This window comes from Somniosus microcephalus, chromosome 8, assembly GCF_052327205.1.
Source record: "Somniosus microcephalus isolate GS21.2 chromosome 8, FLI_Smic_1.0, whole genome shotgun sequence".
NCBI classification, from domain to species: domain Eukaryota; kingdom Metazoa; phylum Chordata; class Chondrichthyes; order Squaliformes; family Somniosidae; genus Somniosus; species Somniosus microcephalus.
In genome coordinates this window covers 128185882-128206889 of record NC_140994.1, presented here as the reverse complement: position 1 = coordinate 128206889, position 21008 = coordinate 128185882, and the positions used below count along the sequence as shown (strand labels likewise).

At 48.2% G+C, this 21008-nt stretch overlaps 1 protein-coding gene across 1 annotated transcript in view; it reads right to left on the bottom strand.

Moving 5' to 3' along the window:
• adam19b (ADAM metallopeptidase domain 19b) overlaps positions 1 to 466 on the bottom strand; it is a 377796-nt gene extending 377330 nt beyond the window's left edge. The window contains exon 1 of the mRNA XM_085994041.1: positions 349 to 466. Coding sequence (XP_085850167.1) covers positions 349 to 448 — 100 coding nt within the window. The 5' untranslated portion in view covers positions 449 to 466. The remainder of the gene's footprint in view (positions 1 to 348) is intronic.
• Positions 467 to 21008: the final 20542 nt, after the last annotated feature.

The following is a 21008-nucleotide window of genomic DNA, read 5'->3' as shown; positions in this document are numbered from 1 at the left end:
CAGCCGATCGACCCACTCCCCCTTCCTTCTTTCAGCAGCCTGATGCTCAGTCCCTGTGACTAACTGTTTCAATGCTCTGCTCTCCCAGAGGGGAAACTCCAATTACAGAATTGATATCAATCACATTCGGGGAAGGAGACGGGAGAAATGAGACAGAAACCAGAGAAGTCTAAAGCATTTTATCCTCCCTTCCGACACCACCCCCCCCCCCCCCGCCGCTCCCCGCTCCCCGCTCCGATTTCAAACAACTTTCACTCTCTCTCTCTCTCAAACATGCCTGCACTCAACAGCCAGGCTCTTCACTTCCATGCCAACATCCATATACAGTCAGTAAGAGACACGCCTCACCTCTGCCCGTTGTATCTGCACAGCAAGCAAGCGCCAGGCAGCAGAGCACTTGGGCGAGATGGGCTGCGGGTTTCTGGACCGGTCCCAACCGCTGAGCCATCAGCCCTCCAGTGTCGGTGTCTGCAAGTGATTCTCTCCTTTGCCAGCAACCCCCTAAACCCCGATCCGTTTTCTTTTTATTTGTTCGGCGAGTGTTGAGATCGTCCTGAGCATCAGGGGTGAGCTGCAGCTTAACCAGCTCCCTCGTCCTCTGACAAAGTGTGTGTGTGTGTGTGTGCGCGCGAGGCAAGTCTCTGCTCATTAAGTTAAAAGCACTGTCTGGGCTAAATGCACATGATTCATCTCGATCCGATCGCCTGAAAGATCATTCTTCTGTTCCCAGCCTTGCCAACTTGTGATCGGGCTTTTTGTCTCAGTCCTATTTAAATATATGATATTGGGACCACCCCCTTTTGGTTAAGGAGACATTCCTACCTCCGCCCCCCACCACCCATGCACGTGGTTGTTACAGTTGAGCTTTCCTTTCTTGTACAATTTATATAAATTCGGATATAACTTCATTCTGGTCCGTTGATAGTTTTCTGCATGTGATCTGCAGTATGTTTTTTTTAAATTAAGTTTTGTTTCACAGCTTTCCTCTTCCTTTCTAAGTTACCACCACCTCCCACTAAAACATAAGGCTGTGGGTTCAAGTCCCACTCCAGAGACTTGAGCACATAATCTAGGCTGACACTGGGGAAAGGGGTCCTGCATTGTCAGAGGTGCTGTCTTTGGCAGTGGCCGGTGAGATGTTCATATGCAAAAGCAAAATACTGCGGATGTTGGAAATCTGAAATAAAAACAGAAAATGCTGGAAATACTCAGCAGGTCAAGCAGCATCTGTGGAGAGAGAAACAGAGTTAACGTTTCATAGAAACATAGAAGATAGGAGCAGGAGTAGGCCATTCGGCTCCTCAAGCCTGCTCCGCCATTTAATGAGATTGTAGGAGTCTACATACTCCTAGCAAAAAATACTGAACTCGGAGAGGTCCAACAGAAAAGGTTTAATTGTTGAGGCTGCATGCTGAACACAAAATGGAGTCAGAGACTACACAAAGTACGACTGCCTTTCATCAGTGCACAGCTTCGACTGCCCCTCCCCTGCTCTGGGCTTAACTAAGTTGCAGATCGAGTTTCTTAAAGGTGTGATCCTTCTTAAAGGCATGACGCCTGATTTATAGTCTACGGACCGGAAAGCGGATTGTGTCCTTTCTGTGATCGGTACGCCACACAGCTCCCCCCAGAATCCGCTAGTAGGGAGTGTACGAACCGGCGTGGCGGCTTGATGGCACGGCCGGAACGGCTCTTGGCGGTTGGTGTCGGGAGCGGGGCGGTCGGACGCGTCGGGCTCTTAGGCGGTCTGCCCTGCGGTGGGGGTTGGCCCACTTGAACGGGTTCATTGGGCTCTAGGTGCGCCAGCTTGAGCCGGTCGACCGACACCTTGTCAGCTCTGCCGCCCACTTCGAGGAGGAAGAAATTGTTCCCCGTCTGGAGTACCTTGTAGGGTCCGTCGTATGGGGGCCGTAGAGGTCCTCGGTGGGCATCATGGTGCACGAAAACAAATTTGGCCATGTGCAGGCTAGGTGGTACGCGGGTTGCTGGTTCACCGTGCCGGCCGGTGGGTACCGGAGCGAACTGTTGTGCTCGGTTGGCGAAAGCGCGGCATTGCTGGTCAGCCGACCAGGGGGTCGTGGCGGTGGGCAGGAACTCTCCGGGTATGCGCAGCGGCTGGCCGTACATGAGTTCCGCCGCCGAGGCTTGCAGGTCTTCCTTGACCGCGGAGCGTAGGCCGAGTAGCACCCATGGGAGGCGGTCGATCCAAGCCTCGTCCTCGAGGCTGGCGCGGAGGGACGCCTTCATGGACCTGTGGAATCGCTCGCACAGTCCGTTGGCTTGGGGGTGGTAAGCCGTGGTGCGGTGAACGGCCACCCCGAGGTTTTGGGCGATGGTGGCCCACAGATCAGAGTTGAACTGCGGGCCTCTATCCGACGTCATGTCGGAGGGGACGCCGAACCGAGCGACCCAGGTACCGATGAACACCCTCGCGATGTCGGCGGTGGTGGTGGACGTCAGTGGAATGGCCTCGGGCCAGCGGGTGGTACGGTCCACGATTGTCAGCAGGTGCGTGTGACCTTGTGATGGCGGCAGGGGGCCGACGCGTTCGATGTGGACGTGGTCGAACCTTCTTTCTGGCATGGTGAACTCCTCGAGTGGGGCTTTGACGTGCTGGTGGAATTTGGCACGCTGGCAAGCTATGCAGGATCTGGACCAGACGCGCACATCTTTGCGCAGGCCGCGCCAGACAAATCGGTTGGCCACCAGTCTAATGGACGTGCGGGTGCCGGGGTGTGAGAGGCTGTGGACGATGTCGAACACCCGTTTTCGCCAGGACGCCGGGACTATGGGGCGGGGTTGCGCCAAGGAGGTGTCGCATTTGACTGTGACGGCGGACGGGCCGCAGGCGACGTCGGTCAGTCGCAGCCCTGAGAGGGTTGTGGGCGCGGAGAGCAGATCGGTGTCGGTGCGTTGCTCCGCTGCCAGTTGAGCATAGTCCACTGCCAGGTGGGCGCCGTGGACGGCGGGGCGGGATAGGCAGTCAGCCACCACGTTGTCTCGACCGGAGACGTGCCGGATGTCCGTGGTGAATTCGGACACTGCGGCGAGCTGGCGTTGTTGCCTGGCTGACCACGGGTCCGCAGATTTCGCCATCGCGAATGTCAGGGGTTTGTGGTCGACAAACGCGGTGAAGGGGCGGCCCTCCAGAAGAAATCTAAAATGGCGGACTGCCAGGTACAGTGCGAGGAGCTCGCGGTCAAAGGCGCTGTATTTGGCCTCCGGGGGGCGCAGTTGGCGACTGAAAAAGGCCAGCGGTTGCCAGGCCCCGTCGACCCACTGTTCGCACACGGCGCCGACCGCGTGGTCGGAGGCGACCGTGGTGAGGGCCACCCTGGCGTTGGGCTGTGGGTGAGCGAGCATGGTGGCGTCGGCGAGCGCCTTTTTGGTCGAGTTGAAAGCGGTCAACATGTCCGCCGACCACTCGATCGCCATTCTGTCTTTCTTACCCTGGAGGGCTTCATATAGGGGCCGCATGAGGGAGGCCGCTCCGGGAATGAAGCGGTTGTAAAAGTTGATCATCCCCAAGAACTCCTGGAGGCCTTTGGTGGTGGTAGGCCGGGGGAACTGCTGGACGGCTTGCACTTTGGTGGGCAGGGGAATGGCTCCGTCCTGCGTGATGTGGTGGCCGAGGAATTCGATCCTGCTGAGGCCGAATTGGCACTTGGCTGGGCTGATGATGAGCCCGTGCTCACTGAGCCGCTAGAACAGGGTGCGGAGGTGCTCGATGTGTTCCTGCTTGGAGGAACTAGCTACCAGGATGTCATCCAGGTAGACAAAGAGGAACTTCAGGTCCCGGAGGACCGAGTCCATGAGCCGCTGGAAGGCCTGGGCCGCATTTTTGAGGCCGAAGGGCATTCGGAGGAACTCGAATAGTCCAAAAGGGGTGATTATGGCCATCTTGGGAACGTCCGTGGGATGGACTGGCACCTGATGGTAACCGCGCACCAGGTCGACTTTGGAGAAGACTGAGCGGCCGGCCAGTCTAGCCGAGAAGTCTTGAATGTGCGGTATGGGGTACCGATCTGGCGTGGTGGTGTCGTTTAGGCGCCGGTAGTCCCCGCAGGGGTGCCATCCCCCATCGGGTTTGGTGACGATGTGGAGTGGGGAGGCCCAGGGGCTGTTGGAGCGGCGGATGATGCCGAGCTGTTCCATTGTGGCGAACTCGGCCTGCGCGATCTCCAGCTTGGCCGGGTCCAGCCTGCGGGCGTGGGCATACACCGGTGGGCCTGTGGTGGGGATGAAGTGTTCTACCCCGTGCTTAGCAACCTTCGCGGAGAAGGTCGGGTTGGTGAGGGCTGGGAACTCAGCCAGGAGTGCTGAGTAGTCGTCCGTTGAGCGGGCGCGGCACTGCCACGCCATTTCGGCGGGTTGGGGGGGGGGCCATGGCGCCCGGGATAGGTGACAATGGTGTTCATGTCCACGAGGCGGTGCCGAGGCATGTCGACCAACAGGCCGTGGGCGCACAGGGAATCAGCACCGAGGAGCGGGGAGAGCACCTTGGCGGTGATAAACTCCCAGTGGTAGCGACGGCCTGCGAGGTCGATGGTGACGGTGCGGGTGCCATACGTCCGGATGTCGGTGCCGTTGGCGGCAGCCAGCGCAGGGCCGCGGCCGCCTCGCTGGATCTCGAGGGTGGACGCAGGGATGATGCTGCGCTGCGTGCCCATGTCGCATAGGAAACGGCGTCCGGAGGCGCTGTCTGTAACGTACAGCAGCGTGCCTGCTTGCCCCATGGCCATCGTGTAGGCCGGTGTGGGGGCGGTTGGAAACGTGCAGGGATGGCTGCAGCGGCGTGCCCGTGCGCCAAACCGGGTATGGAAGTAGCAGTAGCCCTGGGTCGGAGGGCTTGGGGGATGTGGGGGCCTGTGGGGCCTCGTGACCGAGCTGTGTGGCCGCGCGATAGAGGGTGGAGTGCGCGCCGACGCTGCGGAGGCCAGGTCGGGGGTGATGGCGTGGTTGGAGCTGGCGGACAGGAGCTTATCAGCTTCGTCGGCCAGGCCCTCGAGGTCCGTGAGGCTGGACGCCATGATCGCTGGGCGGTGCTGGGAGGTAGTTGGCGGATAAAGAGCGTGCGGAAGAGGGAGCCGGGCGGTTTCTCGTCGGTCAAAGCAAGCATGTGTGAGAGCAAGTCTGACGGCATGGAGTCACCGAGGCCCGGGAGGTCGAGGAGGTGGCAGTTGCGCAAGAATTGGGTGGCTGTGAATTTTTTAATGAGCGCGGCCTTGAGATGTGTGTACTTGCCTTCCTCCGGAGGGTTTTGTAGTGTTGTCCAGACTTTCGTGATTGTGGAGCTGCCCAGGGAGGTGAGGAGGTAGTCGTACATCGTTGCGTCGGTGGTGATGCCGCGGAGTCGGAATTGCGATTCGGCTTGAAGGAACCAGGCGGTGGCCAGGTTCTCCCAGAACTCCGGCAGCTTCACAGAAACTGCGTTTGTGTCAGCCATGGTTACGCTTAGTAGTCGTCCTGAGCATCGGGGTCACCAATGTAGGAGGCTACGTAGTCCTAGCAAAAAATACTGAACTCGGAGAGGTTCAACAGAAAAGGTTTAATTGTTGAGGCTGCATGCTGAACACAAAATGGAGTCAGAGACTACACAAAGTACGACTGCTTTTCATCAGTGCATAGCTTCGACTGCCCCTCCCCCGCTCTGGGCTTAACTAAGTTGCAGATTGAATTTCTTAAAGGTGTGATCCTTCTTAAAGGCATGACGCCTGATTTATAGTCTACGGACCGGAAAGCGGATTGTGTCCTTTCTGTGATCGGTACGCCACAAGATCATGGCTGATCATCCAAATTCAGCACCCTGTCCCTGCTTTTTCCCCATATCCCTTGATCCCTTTAGCCTTAAGAAATATATCTAACTCCTTCTTGAATATATTTAATGAATTGTCCTCAACTGACTTTTGTGGTACAGAATTCCACAGGTTCACCACTCTCTGAGTGAAGAAATTCCTCCTCATTTCTGTCCTAAGCCCCTTATCTTTAGTCTGTGACCCCTTGTTCTGGTCGATGACCCTTCGTCAGAACTGGAAAAAGTTCTGAGATGTTCATATGGTTGCCAACTTGAGTCTCCAGGAATTAAAGATTAATCTCCCGGACATGACCACGAGCAATCCTAGGAGAAAAATCATAGGAGCATTAATAAAAATTGTGTTTTTTAATTTTCTTTGGATGCTTTTGTTTATTAGGTATAAGAATATCGGAGATGGAAATACGACTGTTTGACCGAAAGTCAAGAATCATCCAATCGTATCATGAAGACCCTGTTTGCTTTCCAATTGGCGAGGTAAGGTGGTGTCGTGCGAGGATTGATGTGTCAGGTGACCAATAGTAAGAGCATGTGGGCGGGGCAGTTGGAGACGGGAGGTCATGTGATAACACCTCCTGGAATACGTTCAACTAGAGTTGGCAAACCTAGATGTTGAACCCAGCTCCCCATCCACACATGCAGGTGGATATTCAGCACCACCCGACATTCTTTAAAGGGGAGGAGAGAGTTCCCGGCCTGTAGCAGCCATTCCTCCATAAAAAGAAAGAACTTGCATTTATATAACGCCTTTCATGACCTCGGGACATCCCACAGCGTTCTACAGCCAATGAAGTATTTTTGAAGTGTAGTCACTTGTAATGTAGGAAACATCATTTACCAACCAATTCAACCAACATCATCAAACACTGGTCCTTCAGCTTACTGCTGTGTACAAAATGGCCTCTGTATTTGTTTAAGATTCAAAGACTATGGGCCAAATCTTTTTGGAATAATAACGGCGAGGTTACGACGCATGCCATTATCAATGCGTAAATCAGCCAGCATGTTCAGGGGATGAAGCGATACGCTGAGTGCGAATCTCTAGAACTTGCTGGACGATTTATGCCGCTCCGCCATTTGCCCCACACAAACGACACTTTGCCCTTAGCCTCCCCGTTAGTTTTAAAAACTTGCTGGATTTGCCCATTAATTGCCCCATTAAACTCACCGCAGAATGTTAAAGCTCACAATTAACTGCATAATTACCCTTTTAACGTCTTGATAATTGTTCTGGACTGATGGACATTATGTGACATTCTGGACATTTTTACATGCAATAGCACCCTCTGGTGGCGGTTATTGTGTTAACAGTTTGTATGCTGGAAAGGTCATCTGATCGATCTTCCTGTGTGAGGTCATTTGACCTTTGTTCCTTTCTTCCTGTGAGTGGTCATTTGACCTTCCTACCTTTCTTCCTGTTGACCCCAGGAAGCAGTTTTGCCAGGAAGAACCTGACTTGAGTAATGGAGAATTTGCTATGAGAGGTTCCATTTACAATCCAGTGTAATCTGACTTCAAATGTTAAGCCAAGCGCAATATCTGTGAGTATCTTTGGTTCTTAGCATAATAGCAATGTTGTCAGAATAATATTTTGATAATACTATGTTTATAAAAGGTTAATATTTAATAGTTACAGAAGTTAGTTCAAATGTTAGTTAGTTATACAATTAGTCTATTCTACTGTTGTAAATATGTTTATATCTTGTGTAATATCGAATGTGTGGTACTCAGTTTATGTACAAAACATACTTTGTCTTTGTTTACAGTTCCACAAATTTGTTCAAGTAAAAGCTTCAAAACAGCAACCGCTTCAGGAAGAATTATTTTTGAATGAGTGTTTAACTTGCTGGATAGCTAGATAGGAGCACGTCTAGCACAGCCAATAATTGTTAATGCAGTGCAATCCGGCCCAGAAAGGGAGCAATCTGTTGAGTCTTATTCCTGCTTGTAGTAAACTGTTGTTAGAAAAAAAAATTAATTTCAAATTATAATTTTTTTTCTTACTTATCCTTTCTGTCTCTTTTTTCTCACTCTCTTAATCCAATCTTTCTTTCCCTCTCTTTATTTCTCTATCTGTAAACTGATTTGACTCTAATTCGCCCTCCTTCTCCATTATTCATCTGTTTCTTTCTCAATCCTTAAATCTAATTGAGGAGATACACTGTTGATTCCACGGTTCATTGAGGTCTCAGATGCCCTGCTGCCCTCACCATGCCGTTATCAGCTCATACTTCCAGCAAGTTAAGGCGCAAATTATATTTGAGCTGAAGGGTGCTGGAAAAAGTCAAACTAACGGCGAGTGCCGTGAGATGCAGCAAGATTTGACCCGTTGAATGGGAGATGCTAAGAGATGTGATGAGGGTTAAGGTGTATGATCGCTTTTCTTTTCTCTGCCAGTTTTCTCCCCTTCCTTGTCCTCTTTTGATGGTGTAGACTCTTTTGGTGAGGTTCCATGGATGTAGAACACTCTCGGCTACCTCGCCCAAGTGTGAACCTAGGGAGTGAGCGTCGGCAGACTACTCGAGCAGGGGGTAGCATTACAGCCAAGCCAGATCCTGAACTCTCCTGATGTTCGAAGACTCACATTTCCCGTAGGGGTCACTTGTGGCGAACAGGGGTATGAACCCTAGTCGATTATCCCCCTCTCTAATCCAAGGGCCACAGAGACCAGCGGTCGTTTCCATACCGCGGTGTTAGCCGTGGCTCAGTGGTAGCACTCTCACCTCTGAGTCAGAAAGTTGTGGGTTCAAGTCCGACGCCAGCGAGCTAAGCACAAAATCCAAGTAGGACTTCAGTGCAGCACTAAGGGTGTGCTGCACTGTCGGAGGCTCCATCTTTCGGATCCGAGATTCTGTCTGCCCTCTCATGTGGACGTAAAAGATCCCATGGCACTATTTTGAAGAAGAGCAGGGGAATGCACCCTGGTGTCCTGGCCAATATTTATCCCTCAACCAACATCACTAAGACAGATTATCTGGTCATTATCACACTGCTGTTTGTGGGACCTTGCTGTGCACAAATTGGCTGCCACGTTTCCTACATTACAATAGTGACCACACTTCAAAAGCACTTCATTGGCTGTAAAGCACTTTGAGACGTCCTGAGGTTGTGAAAGGCGCTATAGAAATACAAGTTCTTTCTTCTTTCTTTAGTTGGGGAGGGCAGCTCATGTGGAAATGCCCCCTACAATTTGGGACGGGGTCCCAATCTGTGGCTGTAGATTGCTGGGAATTCCATTCCACTGCACTTCTGCCAGTGGAGGAGAAACCCCAGAGCTTCGATGCCTAAAGATAGGACCTGAGATCAGCTGATCTTGTCCACATGAACTCAGAAATAGAATCAAAAGAGTGCATTATTTCAGGGACCACACGAGACTGCTTGTAAGGGGAGTTCCATTCTCGGGAGAATGATGTACAAATTATCATGATTTCTTTGAGGTTGAAGTTAACTTTAGAAAATACAGTCCCCACCATAGAGTCATAACGGCACAGAAGGAGGCCATTCAGCCCATCGAGTCCGTGCTGGCTCTCTGTAGAGCAATCCAGTCAGTCCCATTCCCCCGCACTATCGCCGTAGTCCTCCAAGTTTATTTCCCTCAAGTGTCTATCCAGTCTCCCCTTGAAAACATTGAGGCTGCAATTTTATCGGCACTGAGAGGGCGGGTTTGGAGGCGGGTCAAAGGTTAAAATCGTTTTGCTTGATGGCGGGTTCCGATCCCACCATCAACCCACCTCCAAACAATTTTCCCAAGTGTCGGGTCTCCGATTTGCACATGGACCCGACACCTAGTGGCAGGAATAGGATTAAAGCCACTTACCCGCCTGTTAACAGGTAGTTGATAGTAGTTGACAGGCTATTTTTTAATTTTGCCGCTTCTGCCTCAGATTTCCCAATGTCCGGACACCACGCCAGGTAAGTGTAGCGTGTTGTGAGTCTGCTGTAATGTTTCTGGATTGATGACAACTGCAGAAGTGGTGTGAAGGATCCAATGGTGCACTGGTGAGTTTCAGAGGTAAGAAAATGTTGGGAAATTCATTTTTAATGCATTTACACATTTCTTTAGGTAACAAGTTTTGAAATCGATGTCTAGTGCCACCTCATTGGGAGAACCTCTCTCACTAGTGACAGATTGCTTCTGTCGCCTCACCTGCAGCTGCCATCTATTCCAGCCTAAGGAGGGAATCACTGGAGAGCCTGGGTGCAAGAGCTCACCTTTGTACAGTGATTGTCAATGTTTGCAGCACCTCAATGCTGTCAAACACTGAGAAATCATCTGTCAAAAAAAAATTGTGCGTGGCCCCTTTAAGAAAATCGGCAGATGACGCGTCATCAAATGACGTCATCTGACCGGCTTCCTCTTAATTGGCTGGCAAGCCCGCAGGGCAGGCTTAACAAGGTCAATCAACGTAAACTCACGTCCCTGGACCGGATGCAGTTGGGGGCAGGACTGGAAGCCGGAAACCACCTGACCCGCACCCAACCCGCATCCATTGACAAAATCGCGGCCTGAGTGTCTCCGCTTCCAGCACTTCTATCGGCAGCGAGTTCCAGGTCCTCACCACTCGCTGTGTAAAAAAGTTTTTCCTCACATCCCCCCTGTATCTCTTGCCTAAAACCTTAAATCTGTGTCCCCTAGTCCTTGTACCATCAGCTAGTGGGAACAGCCTTTGCCCGTCTAGCCTATCCAAACCCTTCATAATCTTGTACACCTCTATCAAATCACCCCGCAACCTCCTTTGCTCTAATGAAAACAAATCCAGCTTCTCCAACCTGTCCTTGTAACTAAGATCCCGCATCCCCGGAACCATTCTGGTAAATCTTCTCTGCACCCTCTCAAGGGCCTTCACATCCTTCCTAAAGTGTGGTGACCAGAACTGGATGCAATACTCCAGTTGTAGCTTAACCAGTGCTTTATAAAGGTTCAGCAAAGCTTCTCTACTTTTGTACTCAAAACCTCTATTTATGAAGCCCAAGATCCCATATGCTTTGTTAACCACTCTCTCAATATGTCCTGCCACCTTCAGGGACCTATGCATATTAACTCCCAGGTCCCTCTGTCTCTGCACACTCCTTAAAACTGTGCCACTAAGTGTATATTGCCTCTCCCTGTTCCTTTTAGATTAGTCAAACATGATCTGCCTTTTACAAATCCGCGTTGGCTCTCCTTAATTAGCTTAAACCTCTCCAAGTGCCCATTAATTTTTTCCTTGATTATTGTTTCTAAAACTTTACCTACCACGGATGTTAAACTGACCAGCCTGTAGTTACTAGGATTGTCCTTACACCCTTTCTTGAACAATGGTGTCACTTTTGCCACTTTCCAATCCTCAGACACCTCCCCCACATCTAGGGAAGATTGGAAAATTATGGCAAGCCCTTCCACTATCTCCTCCCCCAATTCCCTTAGCAACCTGGGATGCAAGCCATCTGGACCAAGCGACTTATTCACTCTAAGCATACCCAGCCTTTCTAGTACATCCTGTCTATCTATTTTCACCCCTTCCATTGCTTATACCTTTTCCACTTCTACCGATATTTTGTCAACATCCACCTCCTTAGTAAACACCGATACAAAGTACTCATTGAGTATTCTAGCCTTGCCCTGCCCCTCTAAGCATATATCACCTTCTTTATCCCTAACTAGCTGGGGGAGCCCGGCTTTGCCAGGGCTGTTTTGGGCCGGGCGGTTTAAATCAAGTCCCAGGCTTTGGGGCCTCTCTGTGTCCCTCTGTGAATCTGGTGCCGGGCAACATTTTAAATCGAGTCCCAGGCTTTTTGGCCCTGTCTCTGTGTCCCTCTCTCAATCTGCTGCCGGGCAACATTTCCACCTTTTAATACCTTGAAAGATGAAAGTGAAAGTACTTATAAAACGTTTTTGGTAAATTTTATGTTATTTTTAAAAGAGATACTAACTTTTTCAAAGCTGGATGAGCAGAGTAGTTTGAGCTGGAAGCAGTGAAGCAATGGCTGCCACATCCCTGAGATGAAAACGATTAGTCCCGCCCACAGGCGCAGCGATTGGCCAACCATCAGGCGACTGAACTGTAGGATTGGTCAATCGTGATGGCACAGGATTGGTCGAACCTTGACGTCAGTCAATCAATGCTAAGTAGCAGATAATGAGTTTAATTTTGAAGGTTTTTTGCATAAGGCGCGAACAATTTTCGTCTGACCAAAAAGTAAATATGCTTACGACCATCCCGGAAGCGGAAGCTTTCTTCGGAGGTAACGCGCGCGTAGGTACGCTCTATAACTTTCGAGCGCATAGCCGGACAGACGCACACCCGAGGACAGACAGACAGATAGACAGACAGATCGATTCGTTTATATATATAGAAGGCCCCACCCCGTCTCTTACTACCCGCTTACTATTTACGTGCTGGTAGAAGGTTTTTGGGTTCCCTTTTATGTTAACCGCCATTCTACTCTCATATTCTCTCTTTGCCAATCTTATTTTCATCTTCACTTCCCCTCTCAACTTATTGTATTTGGTCTGGTTCTCCTTTGAAGAATTCACCTCACATGCATCATACACCCTCTTTTTTTGTCTCATCATCTTCTCTATCTCCCTCGTCATCCAAGGAGCCCTTGCTTTGGTTCCCTTACCCTTCCCTCTTGTTGGAATGTACCTAGCCTGTACTTGGAACATCTCCTCCTTAAAGATCACTCATTGTTCCATTACAGTTTTTCCTGTCAGTCTTTGGTTCCATTTTACCCTGGCTAGATCCTTTCGCATCCCATTGAAGTTAGTCCTATTCCAGTTTAGAAGTTCCACTCTAGATTGTTATTCCAGTTTAGAAGTTCCACTCCAGATTGTGCACCATCTGTGCTTATCCTGGACACTGCCCATATCAGGCCAATGGCGCTAACCATTTGCCGTCACCATAGACGTCAATTACAAAGGCGGCACTTAAACCATATTAAGCGGGCTGGCTATTTCTGGCTGTTCAATAAGTACTAACCCTGTACTTACCCATTTAAAAAGCTGTGCGGATTTCAGCCAAAGTCAGGTGTTCGAGCAATTTCAGTCAGCCGTCTGCACCTCGAGAAGGTACAGTTACCTTAATGATGGGATTCTGGATGCAACTGCTAACAATTAGTAGAGGCAGTGCCAGAGTGGAGATCTCTTTTTTAAACAAAATATGTTGGTTATTTTGCTTTCCGGTTTTACTGTCTACCGCGTATAGCGGGCAAATCGCATTCACACCAACTGTAGATGCAAATTACTTTGTCTTGTGACAGTGATGTTACCAATTTAATGTCACATAATCACATAATTTCCTGTCACATAATGAGCTTCCTATTTCCTCTCTATATAATTTTCATATCATGCCATTACCGTATATCCCACAAAAAACTTTTTTGAATCTGCATTCTTGTCTATTTGACCAGTTTATTTACATCTGCATCTTTTATTTCCTCTCCTGATTTTCTCTCCTCCTCTCCAGCAGGACCCCTGCCTTTTGCTGGGGTACAGTTCTGGCAGCCTTTCAGTAGCTCAAGCAACGGGCCATGCATGCATGAGCTCAGGCAGTCAGCTATTCAACTGCGGGAGGCATGTAGTTGAGCATAATCCTGACCACAAGTGCACTTTTCCTGCAGGAGTCACTGGATCAGGAGCTGGAATCCTGGCTGATTTTGCCCGTGCAACTGAAGTAGCATAAACTGAATGTAATTCTTATTCAGTTGTGCTTTATATCAGATACAACAACAATAACTTGCATTTATATAGCACCTTTTATGTCATAAAATGTCGCAAGGCACTTCACAAGAGCGTTATCAGACAAAAATCGACACTGAGCCAATGAAGGAGACATTAGGACAGGTGACCGTTAGTGAGGTGGGTTTTAAGGAGCGTCTTAAAGGAGGAGAGAGAGGCGGAGAGGTTTAGGTTGAGAGATGCTCAGGAAGCAGCTATGGAACAGGTGGAATGGTCTGCCATAGAATGACACAGCACAAAAGAAGGCCATTTGGCCCATCATGCTGTGCCAGCTCTGTGAAAGAGCTGACCAATTAGACCGACTCCCCGCTCCTTCCCCATTGCCCTGCAAATCTTTCCTTTTCAAGTATTTATCTAATTCCCTTTTGAAAGTTATTGTTGAATCTGCTTCCACCGCCCTTTCAGACAGTGCATTCCAGATCATAACTCACTGCATAAAAAAACATTCTTCTAATCTCCCCTCTGGTTCCTTTCCTAATGATCTTAAATCTGTGTCATCTAGTTACCGACTCTCCCGCCAGTGGAAACAGTTTCTCTCTATCTTACCTTTCATAATTTTGAACATCTCTGTTAGATCTCCCCTTAACCGCCTCTACTTTAAGGAGAATAATTTCAGCTTCTCTAGTCTCTCTACATATAGTGCACTGTCCTTGTGACTTCTTCCGTGTAAAGAAAAGAAAGACTTACATTTATATAGTGCCTTTCACGACCTCAGGACATCCTAAAGCGCTTTACAGCCAATGAAATACTTTTGAAGTGTAGTCACTGTTGTAATTTGGTACGATATACTCGACCAACAATTTGGCTATTGCTACTCAGTCGCTTCAGGTGCACATTGAGTTTCTGCACAATAATAAACTGCCCAGTAGTTCTGTGTGAGATATAATAACTTAAAAGTTCTGTAAGGATCTTGTGGAAACAACGTTCTAGTTCTGACTTGTGTGCTGCTGGATAAAACCGCAAGACAACAATTTCTTGACCCAAATGAAACTGGAAAGTGACCTAAATCAGTCCTAAGGAGACACCCAGCCAGAATGTCAAATCAGACACAGCTTTCTGTATAAGAAACTTAACCTCATATTTTAAAGAAGCTTGTACAGCAGGCACATTAACTTGTGAAGAAGTAAAAGGAGGACCCAACTGAGAACAAGTAATGGCCTAACTGGGTACAATTTCTAAATCGATTACATAAAACGGGAACAACAACAGATGAACACTGAACAATCCAATTGCAGATGGGCCATGTGAAGCAGCTGCAACATCAAACTGAATGCAATTAGGTTTTAAACAACAAGAAATTGCACCTATATATAGTAGGGAAAAAGCTAGAATCTATTACTAGGGACTTGGTAACAGGGCACTTAGAAAATCATAATGGCCCAGAAATTCAGGTCTCCACGGGTGAGTACGCATGGGGTACTCACTCGTAGGCCCAATGGAAGTGCCGGTTTCCTGCATGCACTGCGCATGCGCGGGAAACCGGCACTTCCGTTCCTCTGAACGAAGGGGTTCAGTGGTCGAACACGTGCGCAGGAGAGGCTGCGCGTGCGCATCAAACTTCATTTTTTTTTACAAGTTTTCCCGGGAGGGTAAGTCTCCAGAAGTTAGAAATGTAAAAAGCAGACGTAAGACATGCTTTTTACAAGGTAAGTGGTGAATTAATTAAAATTCAAACATTTTTTCCACAGGTTTATTATTTTTAAATACTTTAAAGCAAGGTAAGTTTATTTTTAGCCCCGTTAGAAAATAAAATTATTTTTTTCAAAAATTTAAATTATTGTTTAAAATAGTTATTTCATATAATTTATAGTTTATTTAAAAATTGTTATTTAAAAAAAAAAATATTTGAAGATTTAGTGCTGTTTTGGGGCCGTAGCATTTATAAGTCTTGGCAGCACTTCCTGTCAGACTTATGAATGGAGCATTCCCTGCTCCGATTGGCTCCCCATGGCCCACGTGATCCCAGGGGACGCATCGAACTAACTGCGCCCCTGGGATACGTAAACACTGCGCGCCGGCAGCTGGAGCAGGCCCAGAATCGGAATTCCACAGGGGCCCAGAACTCAACGGCCGGCGCGCAAGCTAAGATCAGATCGGGGGCTTACACCCGCGGGAAGCCCCCGACCCGAATTTCTGGGCCATTAATATGATTGGGCAGAGTCAGCATGGATTTATGAAAGGGAAATTGTGCTTGACAAATTTTTTGAGGTTGTAATTAGCAGGGTAGATAAGGGGGAACCAGTGGATGTGGTGTATTTGGATTTTCAGATACCATTTGATAAGGTGATATTACAAGAGGTTATTACACAAAATTAGGGTTCAGAGGATTGGGGGTAATATATTAGCATAGATTGAGGATTGAGGTCAGAAAATAGAGTGCAGGAATAAACGGGTCATTTTCGGGTTGGCAGGCTGTAACTAGTGGGGTACCGCAAGGATCAGTGCTTGGGCCTCAGCTATTTACAATCTATATCAGTGACTTAAATGAGGGGACCGAGTGTAATGTATCCAAGTTTGCTGATGATACAAAGCTAGCTGGGAAAGTAAGTTGTGAGGAGGATGCAAAGAGGCTGCCAAGGGATATAGACAGGTTAAATGAGTGGGCAAGAACATGGCAGATGGAGTATAATGTGGAGAAATGTGAAGTTATCCACTTTGGTAGGAAAAATAGAAATGCAGAGTATTTTTTAAATGGTGAGAGATTGGAAAATGTTGGTGTTCAGAGGGACCTGGGTGTCCTTGTACACGAATCACTGAAAGTTAACATGCAGGTACAGCAAGCAATTAGGAAAGCAAATGGTATGTCAGCTTTTATTACAAAAGGATTAGAGTATAAGAGTAAAGAAGTCTTACTGCAATTATATAGGGCCCTGGTGAGACCACACCTGAAGTACTGTGTACTGTTTTAGTCTCCTTACCTAAGGAAGGATATACTTGTCTTACAGGGGGTGCAACAAAGGTTCACAAGACTGATTCCTGGGATGGAGAGATTGAGGAGACTAGGCCTATATTCTCTAGAGTTTAGAAGAATGCGAGGTGATCTCATTGAAACATACAAAATTCTTACAGGCTTGACAGAGTAGATGCTGGGAGGATGTTTCCTCTGGCTGGGGAGTCTAGAACTAGGGGGCATAGTCTCAGAATAAGGGGTCAGCTATTTAGGACTGAGAGGAAGAGAAATTTCTTCACTCAGAGGGTTGTGAATCTTTGGAATTCTCTACCCCAGAGGGCTGTGGCTGTTCAGTTGTTGAGTATATTCAAGACAGAGGTCGATAGATTTTTGGATATTAAGGGAATCAAGGGATATGGGGATGGTGCGGAAATGTGGAGGTGAGGTAGAAGCTCAGCCATGATCTTATTAAATGTCGGAGCAGGCTCGAAGGGCCAAATGGCCTACTCCTGTTCCTATTTCTTATGTTCTTATATATAGCATCCATAAGGTAGTAAAACTTCCCAAGACTCTTCATAGGCAAAATTTGACACCGAGCCACATAAGAAGATATGACGAGTGACAAAAAGCATGGTCAAGGAGGTAGGTTTTCAGAAGCGTCTTAAAAGGAGAGAGGTGGTGAGTTTTAGGGAGGGAATTCCAGAACTTAGGACCTAGATGGCTGCAGGTACAGCGCCAATGGTGGGGTGAAGGAAATTGGTGATGCACAAGAGGCCAGAAAGAAAGAAAGGATGACTTGCATTTTTATAGCACCTTTCACGACCACCGGATGTCTCAAAGTGCTTTTACAGCCAATGAAGTACCTTTGAAGTGGAGGCACTATTGTAATGTAGGAAACGCGGCAGCCAATTTGCGCACAGTAAGAAGTGGAGGAATGCAGAGTTCTTGGAGGTTGGTAGGGCTGGAGGAGGTTACAGAGATAGGAAGGGGCGAGGCCATGTAGGGATTTGAACACAGGGATGATCATTTTTAAATTGAGGCATTGCCAGACCGGGAGTCAATGTAGGTGTGCGAGTACAGGGGTGATAGGTGAGCAGGACGTTAGAAAGGACACGGGCAGTAGAATTTTGGATGAGCTCAAATTTATGGAGGGTGGAGGATGAGAGGCTGGACAGGAATAGTCAAGTCTGGAGGTTATGAAAATATGGATGAGGGTTTCAGCAGCAGATGGACTGAGACGGGGCAGAGATGGGCGATTATGGAGGTGGAAGTAGGTGGTCTTGGTGACGGGTCAGAAACGAATACTATTGTCAGAGGTGCTGCTCTTCGGATGCCATATTAAACCGAGGCTTCATCTGCCTGTTCAGATCCTAAGGCACTCCATGAAGAACATAAGAAATAGGAGCAGCAGTACGCCATTCGGCCCCTCAAACCTGCTTCATCATTCAGTAAGATCATGGTTGATCTTCTACCTCAACATTTTGCTGCCCTATACCCATATCCCTTGATTCCGATAAGGTCCCGCATAAGAGATTAGCGTGTAAAGTTAAGGCACATGGGATTGGGGGCAAGGTACTGACTTGGATAGAGAACTGGTTGGCAGACAGAAAGCAAAGAGTTGGAATAAACGGGTCTTTTTCCGAGTGGCAGGCAGTGACTAGTGGGGTACCGCAGGGATCGGTCCTTGTACCCCAGCTATTCACAATATATATTAATGATCTAGACAAGGGAACTAGATGTAATATCTCCAAATTTGCAGACGACACAAAGCTGGGTGGGCGTGTGTGCTGTGAGGAGGATGCCGAGAAATTCCGGGGTGATTTGGACAGGTTGGGTGATATGGCAGATGCAATATAACGTGGATAAATGTGAGGTTATCCACTTTGGTAGCAAAAACAGGAAGGCAGATTATTATCTGAATGGCAATAGATTGGGAGAAGGGGAAGTGCAACGAGACCTGGGTGTCCTTGTGCACCAGTCGCTGAAGGTAAGCATGCAGGTGCAGCAGGCAGTTAAGAAGGCAAATGGTATGTTGGCCTTCGTAGCGAGAGGGTTTGAGTACAGGAACGAGGATGTCTTGCTGCAGTTGTACAGGGCCTTGGTGAGACCACATCTTGAGTATTGTGTGTAGTTTTGGTCGCCTTATCTGAGGAAGGATGTTCTTGCCATGGAAGGAGTTCAGCGAAGATTCACCAGGCTGATACCTGGGATGGCAGGAATGACGTATGAGGAGAGATTGGCTCGATTGGGCTTGTACTTGCTGGAGTTTAGAAGAATGAGAGGGGATCTCATCGAAACTTATAAAATTCTAACAGGACTAGACAGACTAGATGCTGGAAGGATGTTCCCGATGGTCGGGGAGTCCAGAACCAGGGGTCACAGTCTAAGGATAAGGGGTAGGCCATTTAGGACAGAAATGAGGAGGAATTTCTTCACCCAGAGAGGGGTGAACCTGTGGAATTCTCTACCACAGAAGGCAGTAGAGGCCAATTCATTAAATATATATTCAAGAAGGAGTTGGATATATTTCTCAAGGCTAAAGGGATCAAGGGGTATGGGGAGAAAGCAGGGACTGGGTACTGAATTTGGATGATCAGCCATGATCGCATTGAATGGCGGAGCAGGCTCGAGGGGCCAAATGGCCTACTCCTGCTCCTATCTTCTATGTTTCCCCTCGAGTCCTAGAAGAAGAGCAGGGAGTTCTCCCAGGGTCCTGAGCCAACATTTCTCCCTCAGTTGGTTTCAGCCATGGCTCAGTGGTAGCACTCTCACCTCTGACTCAGAAGGTTGTGGGTTTAAGTCCCACTTCAGAGACTTGAGCATAAAATCTAGGCTGACACTGAAGTGCAGTACTGAGGGAGCGCTGCACTGTCGGAGGTGCTGACTTTTGAATGATACATTAACCCTGTCTGCCCTACCTATGGTACTATTCAAAGAAGAGCAGGGTAGTTCTCCCAGTGGCAATGAGTGCCTACAGGCTATTTGACCGTGGAAGGTGTCAGAACCGAGCTTGGTCCCACCTTCACTCATAGAGACGCACATGCAGGTAATCTGTGCATATTTACCATGTTGCTATTGTGTTAATATTCTCCGATTATTAATCAGCACCTTTAATTCCAATGCTGTACCTCAATGTTGAACATCCCCAGCTCCCCAACAATAACATCAGCCTACTGTTTGCATTAAGATGTTGTCATCAATGGTCAAAAAAGGTCAAAAGTCACAAGTGAATCAAACATTATTGGCCCAGATATTCTGATCGCAGGCCTCCTGCGGACGGAGCCCTGTGATCTGGAAAAATCTGCGCCCTTACCTGAGGGCTCCCGGGAGGTGCACAGTTCCGATGCTGGGCCTCTCCAAACTGCCGGTGTGCAGGGCCCACTTATCCCAGGGGCGCAGGTAGTTCGCAGCATCCCTGGGATCACGTGGGCCATAGGGAGCCAATCAGAGAAGGGAATCTCCCTTCATACATTTGACAGGAAGACCTGTCAAATATATGAATGGAGATCACCCCCAAAAACATAGTGAAACTTTAAATAAATGAAAAAAAAATCACATTTTTGAAATGACTTGAAAGTACAAATAAATTAACTATTTTAAACAAAACTTAACATTTGTGAAAAAAAACAATTAAAAGTTTTTTACGGGGCTAAAAATAAACTTACCTTTTTTTAAAGTATTTTTTTAAATGATAAATCAGTGGAAATTTAAAAAAAAAAATTTTTCAACTCTTATCCTGGTAAAAGCAGGCCTTACCCCTGCTTTTTCCAGGCGCAAGAATTGTAAGGGTTTTCTGCGGGCGGAGGGTCTCCAAAAAGCAGAACTATCCGCCCGCAGAGGCCCTTCTAGACAGATCGGAAATGCCGGTTTCCAGCGCATGCACAGTGCATGCCAGAAACCGGCATTTCCGATGTCCCTACGGGTGGATACACAGCGCGTACCCACCCGTAGGGATCGGAATATCTGGCCCATTATTTATTTAACTAACACTAGAGGTTAGCACTTGGGTTGCTGGTGGTAATAAGTGGTAAAGGAAGCCACCTGCTGTTTGTGCAGTGTAATTTCAACTTTACACTCATTGTATATTCCATTCTTTTCTTCTTTCACCAAAGGGTAATTTTATACTTCTGGGAGGAGCTTGGAGGTTGTGGAACCAGAGGAATGTAGTAATGATCAGTGTCTCAGGGATCACTCAATTCACAATTCAAATCGCTTTATTGGCATGATAAGTTACATCCTATGTTGCCAAAGCATCAAAATACATTTATGGTTTAACACTCACGCAAACCTCAGTGATAGACCGCCTGCCCTGTTACATGCTACAACTAGGATTGGGATTCCCTCATTCTGCCCCTACAGGGTCAGGGGGAACATATGCCCATCACCCCAACAACGGCCCAGGGGTCATTAAGCATCCGTGGCAGACTCCATACCAGCAAACGGGAGCCTGCCAGTTACCACACAGGATAATGTCGACGATACTGCAGAAAGACTGTGCCTGCAGCACCATAAGAGGCAGGAGCCACGTTAAAGTGGCAAAAGAGCCCCGAAAACGTCAACACATCTGTCCCGTTGGAGGCCTTGGC